At 37.4% G+C, this 11,432-nt stretch overlaps 1 protein-coding gene across 1 annotated transcript; it reads right to left on the bottom strand.

The window, feature by feature from the left end:
• Positions 1-74: 74 nt before the first annotated feature.
• LOC125273387 (inhibin beta B chain) lies at positions 75-4,066 on the bottom strand. The gene is made up of 2 exons (XM_048198679.1): positions 3,443-4,066; positions 75-2,274 (listed from the first exon to the last, which is right to left on the bottom strand). The coding sequence occupies exons 1-2, from the start codon at positions 3,825-3,827 to the stop codon at positions 1,517-1,519; spliced, it is 1,143 nt and encodes a 380-aa protein (XP_048054636.1). The 5' UTR covers positions 3,828-4,066; the 3' UTR covers positions 75-1,516.
• Positions 4,067-11,432: the final 7,366 nt, after the last annotated feature.

Raw genomic sequence — 11,432 nt, 5'->3', positions numbered from 1 at the left:
TCTATTGATTTTTGATGTGACCTTTGTTCTTATTCAAATCTTTATTTAGTTTAGCATTAAAGCAGGCAAAGAGGTAGTAGGTAAAATTTTTATTTTTAAAATCACACATTCAGCAAAATTACATCGTACAATACAGTACACATTTCCAAGCTCTCCCACTTATAAGAAAATATTCCTTTATTAAAAAATTATAGAATCTCAGTGAGTTACTGCTCCGTCTAAGAGCTTTAATATTGTGCCACAAGTTACAGTATTATTTTTGTCGAAGCAAAAATAAACAAAACACATGTATTTGATTTGATTCGCATGACTTGATTCGTACTAACTACGCAAAATAACATATAAAGTGCAGTTGCAGAATGCTGTGAGCCCAAACCCGTCCGATGCAGTGATTCCCCACACTGATATGCATCCCTAGGAAGTGCTTCAAACGAAACAACATAAGACACGAGACAAAATACACACCAAAACATGGCAAAAATACACTTGTAACATGTACAATGTAGAGTATTGTACTGTTTGTAGATTATCGTACATTAATTGTACAGCTTTTGCAAAGGCGCTATATAAATAAAACATTATTATTATTAATATTACAAAAAAAGTAAGTGTATCTGTTTGAACTGAATAAGCAGCTTGAAAAGAAAGCCAGTACTACATAATGTTTAGTTGCATTTGCTGGTGCTCAGCGTAAACAGTCAAAAGTGAGCTATTGTGAGAGAAAGATACTGCATTGCATGCAAAAACATCTTAGTGTTTTTGAGAATCTTAAATCAAGATACATTTACTTGAGAAGCAAAATGACCCCATTGGCAATTTTGCTTCCCCTTGTTTTAAGTGTAAACTCACTTTATTTTGTCTTAACTCAATTTGCTTCTCAAGTAAATGTATCCTGATTTATGAATGTTTAGAATTGTACTGGAAAACATGACAAAGATACAAAGCGAAAATCTTTTTTTTTTTTTTTTGCAGTGTGATGTGCCACTTTCATCTACTCATCTACTTTCTGGGACGTGTGGCAATATCTAAATGTTTACCCGTCATGTTGGGTAACCGTGCCGAGTCAGGCCAGCGTGCTTTGATTTCCCTGAGTATTTGAACCTCTATAAAAACCTGCCTGACTAATCTCCTGGTGCTGCGTATCTATAGCATAGATCATGTTTTCATTTTGCATGCAAAATTTCTTTTTTTTCATGCATCTGGTACACAAAATTTACCCGTTGGGTAGAATCGGTTGGGTGTGTAGATTTCATATCGTATGCATGCAAAAAATGCATATCAGATGCACGGAAAAAAGCATCATATGCACGTAAAAGTCAATTTCTGGCAATAAAGAGAATGCAAAATGAAAGCACGAACTATAGTACCAAGAGACTGGGCTCATAAAAAACTAGAATGCATATGCTTTGCTTAGACAGAAAGCCTTGATTAGAAGGTGTTTCACCTCTCATGATAAAGCAGATAAATAAGTGTACTGCTAATGCATGGAAAGTTTGTTGTGCCCTGCGATCGTTCTCTATGTGCACCCGCAGGACTCGACGATCATGTCCGGGACGTCGGTCTTCACGATGGTGTGCTGAGAGTTGAAGTAGACCATGGAGAGCGGGCGTCTCTGGATGGGCACACAGCAGGACGACACGGCCGTTTGGATGCCGTTGGCCTTCAGCTGGCTGAAGACGGTGGCGTGAAACGAGGAGGCGATGCCGGGCGACCCGGACAAATGCTGCGGACACTGTCCCATGCAGTAGTTCATGTGGTAGCCCTCCGGCGCAATGATCCAGTCCTGCCACTGTATGTCGCGGAACTTGATGTACAAGTCTTTCTTGCAGCACACGCTCACGTCGTCGCCGCACCGCAGCGAGCGCTTGCTCAGGGCGTGCGTGGAGGGGTCTTCGCGCAGACGCACTTGCGCCACCAGGAAGGGCTGGTGCTCGCCGGAGGCGTCGCGGCTACACAGGTTGCGTCCGCCGTCTTCGCAGTGCACCTCTAGACGGAGACGCCGCTGGCCTCCGTCCAGGAAGGCCTGCAAGGTGGCGGTGACGGGGAAGGTGTGCCAGCCGCCCCGCGACACCTCCACGCTCCTCTGGAGCAGCAGAGTGCGATTGGCGGCGGTCGACAGATAGATTTCGGCATTCACGCGCCCGCCTGGATGAGCGCCGTCAGCCGGCCGGACGTACAGCCACAGAGACGACTGCAGCACCTGCACGCTGTGACCTTTCTCCTGCAGGAACTGGAACGACAGACTGGTGTCGAAACCGCCTGAAACCTCGTCATCTGGAGACAAATCAGACACGAGTGTTTAGAAGACGATTGTCTGTGAATGTGAGAATTCATTCGCCACTGCAGGTAAATAACTAGAAGAATGATACTCTCTAAAAAAATGCTGGATTTTAACCCAGCGAATGGGTTGTTTTAACCCAGCAGGTTTTATTTAGGTTTTAACTATATTTCTTGCTTAAAATGAACCCAAAGTATGTTGGAAATTAACATTGATTAATAAGTTTCATGAATAATAATTAAACAATAAACATTTATTAAATTGCTTATTAATAAATGTTCACCTTTTGATTATTATTGTTTTCTCTAGTAATTATGTGTCTGATTTTTAATTTCCAACCGATTTTGGGTTCATTTTAATCCAGACATATAGTCATTTTTAAACAATAGTTGAGTTTAATAAAACTGACCATTACGTTGGGCAAACATTTAACCCAATTGCTGGGTTTGTCCATTTTCAACCCAACTTGGGTTGTTTTTAACCCAGCATATTTTAGAGTGTATGTTAACAAATATCAGCAGCATAACCGACTGTGTTTATTCACACATTAAAAATTAATTTAAATTAATTTTAATTTTAGGTTTAGTTATTTTAGTACATCAAGTCAAACTAAATGAAAATGAGATCAGTTGCATTAGTCACCAGCTGAAATATTTTATTTTAAGTTAAAATTTGATAGCTTAAAACAATTTTTATGGTTTTAGTTAACTATAATATCCCTGTATGGAACAACATTCTAATATTTAAGTTTGTAAATATGTATATAAAATGCTTTATTGACAGAGGGGCTTTTTTTAATGAACGATCTAGAGTCACAGTAACCAATAGAAAAATATTGCAAATGTTACTTCTAAATGTTTCCTGAACATTCCAAACGTTTTTTCTTCTTCTTGATTCTGAACGTTAAGAAAACATTCCATTGTATCATTTCTCTGAACGTTCTGAAACAATAGTAACATTTGAAAAATGTTGGATAAACATCCAAGTAAAACATTTCAGAAAAAAAAAAAAAACGTTCAATGAACGAAGTAATAATGTTTCTGGCGTTTTGAAACCAGATAACAATGAACTAACGTTCTATTAAGGTTTCTGGAATAAAGTTTGGTGATGATGATAACTTCTGAGAACGTTCCCTGTTATCTGGGTTCCAGTTTCTGTACTCACCGACATCGGCGAAGCTGACTATCTCGTATGCCTGGTTACTCGTGCGCGAGTTCGGTAAGTTGTTGTCCAGTTCCAGGGTTCCGTCCTGTCTGAGGCGGCCCGCGTGCAGCTTCCTCAGCGCCGTCATGAGCGCGGCCCGCGGCACCGTCTGCGTGATGTTCGGCCTCTCCCGCAGGTGAAGCTTGTTCAGAATCTGCTGTTTGGCTATCTCGACCAGGTAACGTTCCTCCGCGCCCTTCTCCATCGCCGGCATACCGCACTTCGGGCAGCCCGTGGTGGCCGCGCTCGTTCCCTTCACCGTGAGCGCGCTCAGCACCACCAGCGTGGACAGCACCGCGGACACGAAACTGCACAGGTGCAGCCACGAGAACGACTCTGAGAGCATGTTGACTTTGCTTTGACTCTGTTCGGGCAGGTTTGGAGAGACGCGCACTAGTGAGTGGACGGAGAGAAGTGAGCCGCACCTGAGCACTCAGAAGTGGGGTAATCCATCAAAAGTTGTGACACGTTTAAGGGACGCACCAATGACCGCGTCAAGCCTCTCTGTCACACATGGGGAGGGAGGAGGTGAAGGTGAGAGGCTCTCTGATGCACATGCACACGCTCCTCACTGAAGCATATATAGCCCTGCTGGAGTTAATCATTAGCGCGAACAAATAAACATGCGACACTTACAGTGCCACGTCGAGCCGGGGCTGCCCAAGCGGCTGTGGAGCGAAGTCCAAACCCTCACCTCTGTCCCAATGACCCCAACACTGTAACCCTAAACCATCCAAACCAAACAGGTCACGAGACAACACGAGATCGGTCAATATGACGCAAGGCAGTCCGGCTGTTTCACATGGTGCAGATGCTGGAGCCACAGCAGCATCCGACAGTCTGTGCAGCAGAAACAAACTCTCCAACTTTATCTTAAAGGTCCCAAACTATGCCATACACTCTTAAAAATAAAGGTTCTTCTATGGTTTCTAACATTTCCATTGCACAAAACTATCTTTATAGTGGAAAAAGCTTCTTTGGGTCATTAAAATGTCATTCACACACACACAAAATATGGCTCTTTTAAGAACTGATCACTGAAAAGGTTCTTTAGGGAACCAAAATTGTCCTTCTCTGACATCACTGCATGAGGAAAACCCCATTTTGAGAAAGATTCACCTCAAAATTATCATTCTGTCATCATTTACTGTCGCTCCAAACCTGTTGGAACATAAAAGATTTGGTAAAAAAGTGTTTTTTCTCCACACAGTGAAAGTCAACGGGGTCCAATGATTGCTGTTCTTCAGAAGAAAGTCAAACCGGTAAATGATTCGGAAAATGAACCGAATTGATTCTCCAGACGGAGCTGAGAGACTGTAAACAATTAGTTTAAGACATTATTTTTAGTAGTTTTTAACAAATAATTGTGCATTTGATTCGTTCGAGTATTGAGTTCACATATCACACAGTTTAATATTGCATCATGTTTTTGTGCTCTTAAACCTTTAACACTTTATGCAATGCCTGGATAATGTTAAGCTTCTGTGTACTGTACTAATATGTATCACGAGAAATAAATAAAAAGAATCTCTTGATGGACACGCGGTGTTATTAATAATCAACCTGCGACACATCAGACCAGCAGGAGATGCTGCAGAACCACAGATGCTTGAGCTCACAGTGCGCAGGCGCCGTCTAGTGGACACAGTGCAGCACAACCACATCATCAGTGTTCCATATGATGAGACTATTGTTTTATTATTTATTATTTTAAGGAATAATACATGCTATCATGTTGTCAATGCATCATTTTTCTCACCTCAGATCCCTTGATGGCACCATCTGCGTTTTTTTAATTGGTACATGCAAAGGTTCAGGAATTATTTGCATGGTTAATATTTGCTGTCCCTAATGTTTCCTGATAAGCTTTAGCTATTTTTGAAAGGCCTGTATTCCATTAAATTGTTTATTTTGTTTCTGAATTATATTTGGATGTGGAATTTGATCATTTCAGATACACTACCAGTCAAAAGTTTGGAATCATTACTATTTTTAATGTTTTTTGAACGAAATCTCTTATGCTCATTAAGGCTGCATTTATTTAATAATAAATACAGAAAAAACTGTAATATTGTGAAATATTATTACAATTTAAAATGATGGTTTTCTATTTTAATATACTTTAAAATATAATTTATTTCTGTGATCAAAGCTGAATTTTCAGCATCATTACTCCAGTCTTCAGTGTCACATGATCCTTCAGAAATCATTCTGATATGATGATTTGATACTCAGTTATTATCAATGTTGGAAACAGTTGTGCTGCTTAATATTTTTTTTTTTTTTTTTTTTTTGGAACCTGGAATACTTTTTTTCAGAATTCATTGAAAAATTTAAAGTTTAAAAGAACAGCATTTATTAAAAATATAAATCTTTTCTAACAATATAAATCTTTACTATCACTTTTTATCAATTTCACACATCCGTGCTGAATAAAAGTATTAATTTCTTTCAAAAAAAAAAAAAAAAAAAAAAAAGACTGACCCCAAACTTTTGGACGGTAGTGTATATTGTTACAAAAGATTTCTATTTTAAATAAATGCTGATATTTTTTTAACTTTTTATTCATCAAAGAATCCTGAAAAAGTATCACAGGTTATAAAATAATATTAAGCAGCACAACTGTTTCCAACATTGATAATAAATCATCAATGATTTCTGAAGGATCATGTGACACTGAAGACTGGAGTAATGATGCTGAAAATTCAAAAAAATTATATTAAAGTATATTAAAATAGAAAACCATCATTTTAAATTGTAATAATATTTCACAATATTACTGTTTTTTCTGTATTTATTATTAAATAAATGCAGCCTTAATGAGCATAAGAGATTTCGTTCAAAAATATTAAAAATAGTAATGTTTCCAAACTTTTGACTGGTAGTGTGTATTTAAGTTGTTCACAGACTATTCTTTCATCACAATAACATGGATCACAGATGGATGGATTCTGATAAATGTGGATTCACTCGCCATATAATTGACGGCTTTTATAAGGGGAGATTGAGATCTTTTTTCATCAGAAAATTGTACAACACTAAAAAATATTTTCATGATTTGTATTCTTTTGTCAAATCAACTTCAATAATGAATGTGGTTCAGATAACATAATATTTGGAGTTTTCTGTTAATCAACCAAGGCAACCAGGTAACTTACTTTTTTTTTTTAAGTTAAACCAACAATTGGCATCACAAGATATTAGATGAAAATACTGAGGTCTAGATTTTACCCCAATATTTACAGATTACATAGAGATATCACAAGATCTGACTGTTCTGATGGTTTATCAACTTAATAAAAATAATGTTTTTACTGCATCTTAGATCAACAAATACTTTCTAAAAGCCAAACTGCATGTTGATTAGATTTGTGCATGAAATGGTTATTTTCATATTGTTTACACTCTTAAAAATAAATGTTCCAAAAAATTCACAGCATAGAAGAAACATTTCTGCTTCCCCAAATAACTTTTTAGTAATTAATTCTTAAAAGAACCACTTTTTTCTTAGTGTGATGAACATAATTTTAATCTAAAGAACCTTTATTTTTAAGAGTGTAAAATAAAATCTATTTAAATGAAAAGTTAACTTATCTGACACTACATTAATCAGTTAGCCATCACAAAATGTTTTTTTGTTTCTCAGAATAAGAGACATAAAAGGCTGTTTGCAAAGCATTCCAGTTTTATCCGGATAGTATAAGGCACAGAAGAGTTTGTTTCTACTGTCAGTGACACTGACCCGACATTGCTCAAAAACTACCCAAGATTGTGAAAATAACCCAACAAAATGACCTAATGGGCTCAGCTAGTGTTTGAGAAGAAAAACCCATCGATACATACGGACGGATCAGCTGTGGACACACTAAATATAGGATAAAGGTGAAAGTGAAGCGTGAGTTCATTACGTGCTTTATTTGGAGCGTTCCTGTCCTGACCTCAGAAGAAGACAGTGACAGATAACACGTGCGCTGGAATCCGGCCAATTCAACGCATCTGCCATGCCAAAAGGTCCAGTCTTGTCATTTCGCTGCCTAAACTCTATATTTGTAATGTTTTTAAATGTAAAATTAGAACAACATGAGTCTGACATTTAACTTAGACTCTGTTTGGAGGTTGCTCAGAGTCAGAATATACTTTATTCTCCCAATAAACAAAGTTGCGACTTATTTTATTTTATTATTGTATTTTATTACAAACTGACAATACTGAAAATATTAGAGCATGAATATAGATATAAAATGTAAGTTATGTTTTGTGAAAATGTTTTATTTTGCACAGTAGCCAATATTCACCATACTCACAGTTTTATTCTAAAATAGAAGAACTTAAAATATAAGCTGTTTTGTGAAAATATAAGAGTATAAAGTATAAGAAGGATGCATCATCACTGATTAACACCTGTGATGTGTATGGACAGAACTGGTGCTGTCCCACAACCCAAAAACACATTTAAAAAGCATTTAAGTATGCAAATTTTAGATGTTTACTAAGATCCTTCTCTATTGAATCCCACAATAATGTTTAAATTATCAGTAAGATTAATGTATTTAAAATCATAATTTATTGGGTACTTTCAATTGGGAGGTGTCTGTCCTGAACCCTGACCCCTACATTTCAACTTGTGAAAATTATATTTAAAATATTTTTTTGCAATTCTTTCCATTGTGGTTTTTAAAAATACATTTTTGGATTTTTTTTTGTTTAAAGTGAAGTTAAAAAATATATATATTTTTAAATTATGAAACTTTATGTAAAAAAAAAGTGTCCTTCATGTTCACGTCACTACCGGAACAGTGTGTGTTTGAGTCATTGTCTGAGACTGATTTTAACACACTTCAGGAAATATTCCTGTGTTCCTCCTCTCACAGCCTCTCTTTCACAGCAGATAGATCATCATTCTGAGTTAAATGTGTTCAAAAGTCTGAAAATCTGTGTGGAGCTTTAAGGAACATCGCTAACAAACACCTTTTTCTGCAATTAAGCAAACTTTTATGGCTGTTATTCAATAATATGTAGTTTTTTTCCTGTGTTCAACTGTTCAGAACTGTGCTAGATATCCATGTGCTGATTATTATCTTTGAGGTCGGCTAAAAAATATTGAAAATTGTCACTACCAAAACAGTCACAACCGAAACAACATTGTTTTTGTGGGTTACTCGATAAATTTAGTTTTTTTTTTTCTGTGTATCATCTTTGAGCTTGACTAAAAAATATCTAAAATTGTCACTACCGAAACTTCACCACATATTTCGGTCGTGACTGTTTTGGTAGTGACATTGTTTCGGTAGTGACATCATTGTTTCAGTAGTGACATCATTGTTTCAGTAGTGACATCATTGTTTCGGTAGTGACATTGTTTCGGTAGTGACATTGTTTCGGTAGTGACATCATTGTTTCAGTAGTGACATCATTGTTTCGGTAGTGACATTGTTTCGGTAGTGACATTGTTTCGGTAGTGACATCATTGTTTCAGTAGTGACATCATTGTTTCAGTAGTGACATCATTGTTTCAGTAGTGACATTATTGTTTCGGTAGTGACATCATTGTTTCAGTAGTGACATCATTGTTTCGGTAGTGACATCATTTTTTCGGTAGTGACATTGTTTCGGTAGTGACATCATTGTTTCAGTAGTGACATTATTGTTTCGGTCGTGACTGTTTCGGTAGTGACATTGTTTCGGTAGTGACATCATTGTTTCAGTAGTGACATCGTTGTTTCGGTCGTGACTGTTTCGGTAGTGGCATTGTTTCGGTAGTGACATCATTGTTTCAGTAGTGACATCATTGTTTCAGTAGTGACATTGTTTCAGTAGTGACATCATTGTTTCAGTAGTGACATCATTGTTTCGGTAGTGACATTGTTTCGGTAGTGACATCATTGTTTCAGTAGTGACATCATTGTTTCGGTCGTGACTGTTTCGGTAGTGGCATTGTTTCGGTAGTGACATCATTGTTTCAGTAGTGACATCATTGTTTCAGTAGTGACATTGTTTCAGTAGTGACATCATTGTTTCAGTAGTGACATCATTGTTTCGGTAGTGACATAATTTTTTCGGTAGTGACATTGTTTCGGTAGTGACATCATTGTTTCAGTAGTGACATCATTGTTTCAGTAGTGACATCATTGTTTCAGTAGTGACATCATTGTTTCAGTCGTGACTGTTTCGGTAGTGGCATTGTTTCGGTAGTGACATCATTGTTTCGGTAGTGACATTGTTTCGGTAGTGACATCATTGTTTCAGTAGTGACATCGTTGTTTCGGTCGTGACTGTTTCGGTAGTGGCATTGTTTCGGTAGTGACATCATTGTTTCAGTAGTGACATCATTGTTTCAGTAGTGACATTGTTTCAGTAGTGACATCATTGTTTCAGTAGTGACATCATTGTTTCGGTAGTGACATTGTTTCGGTAGTGACATCATTGTTTCAGTAGTGACATCATTGTTTCGGTCGTGACATAATTTTTTCGGTAGTGACATTGTTTCGGTAGTGACATCATTGTTTCAGTAGTGACATCATTGTTTCAGTAGTGACATTGTTTCAGTAGTGACATCATTGTTTCAGTAGTGACATCATTGTTTCAGTAGTGACATTGTTTCAGTAGTGACATCATTGTTTCAGTAGTGACATCATTGTTTCGGTAGTGACATAATTTTTTCGGTAGTGACATTGTTTCGGTAGTGACATCATTGTTTCAGTAGTGACATCATTGTTTCAGTAGTGACATCATTGTTTCAGTAGTGACATTATTGTTTCGGTAGTGACATCATTGTTTCAGTAGTGACATTATTGTTTCGGTAGTGACATCATTGTTTCAGTAGTGACATTATTGTTTCGGTCGTGACTGTTTCGGTAGTGGCATTGTTTCGGTAGTGACATCATTGTTTCGGTAGTGACATCATTGTTTCGGTAGTGACATTGTTTCGGTAGTGACATCATTGTTTCAGTAGTGACATTATTGTTTCGGTCGTGACTGTTTCGGTAGTGGCATTGTTTCGGTAGTGACATCATTGTTTCAGTAGTGACATCATTGTTTCGGTCGTGACTGTTTCGGTAGTGGCATTGTTTCGGTAGTGACATCTTTGTTTCGGTAGTGACATCATTGTTTCAGTAGTGACATCATTGTTTCAGTAGTGACATTATTGTTTCGGTCGTGACTGTTTCGGTAGTGACATTGTTTCGGTAGTGACATCATTGTTTCAGTAGTGACATCATTGTTTCGGTCGTGACTGTTTCGGTAGTGACATTGTTTCGGTAGTGACATCATTGTTTCAGTAGTGACATCATTGTTTCGGTAGTGACATCATTGTTTCAGTAGTGACATCATTGTTTCGGTAGTGACATCATTGTTTCGGTAGTGACATCATTGTTTCAGTAGTGACATCATTGTTTCGGTCGTGACTGTTTCGGTAGTGGCATTGTTTCGGTAGTGACATCATTGTTTCAGTAGTGACATCATTGTTTCGGTTGTGACTGTTTCGGTAGTGGCATTGTTTCGGTAGTGACATTGTTTCGGTAGTGACATCATTGTTTCAGTAGTGACATCATTGTTTCAGTAGTGACATTATTGTTTCGGTCGTGACTGTTTCGGTAGTGACATTGTTTCGGTAGTGACATCATTGTTTCAGTAGTGACATCATTGTTTCGGTCGTGACTGTTTCGGTAGTGGCATTGTTTCGGTAGTGACATCATTGTTTCAGTAGTGACATCATTGTTTCAGTAGTGACATTGTTTCAGTAGTGACATCATTGTTTCAGTAGTGACATCATTGTTTCGGTAGTGACATAATTTTTTCGGTAGTGACATTGTTTAGGTAGTGACATCATTGTTTCAGTAGTGACATCATTGTTTCAGTAGTGACATTATTGTTTCGGTAGTGACATTGTTTCGGTAGTGACATCATTGTTTCAGTAGTGACATCATTGTTTCAGTAGTGACATTATTGTTTC

Source organism: Megalobrama amblycephala, linkage group LG8 (assembly GCF_018812025.1).
Source record: "Megalobrama amblycephala isolate DHTTF-2021 linkage group LG8, ASM1881202v1, whole genome shotgun sequence".
Lineage (NCBI taxonomy): Eukaryota > Metazoa > Chordata > Actinopteri > Cypriniformes > Xenocyprididae > Megalobrama > Megalobrama amblycephala.
The sequence above is the reverse complement of the archived record's forward strand: the minus strand, read 5'-3'. Positions and strand labels throughout refer to the sequence as shown.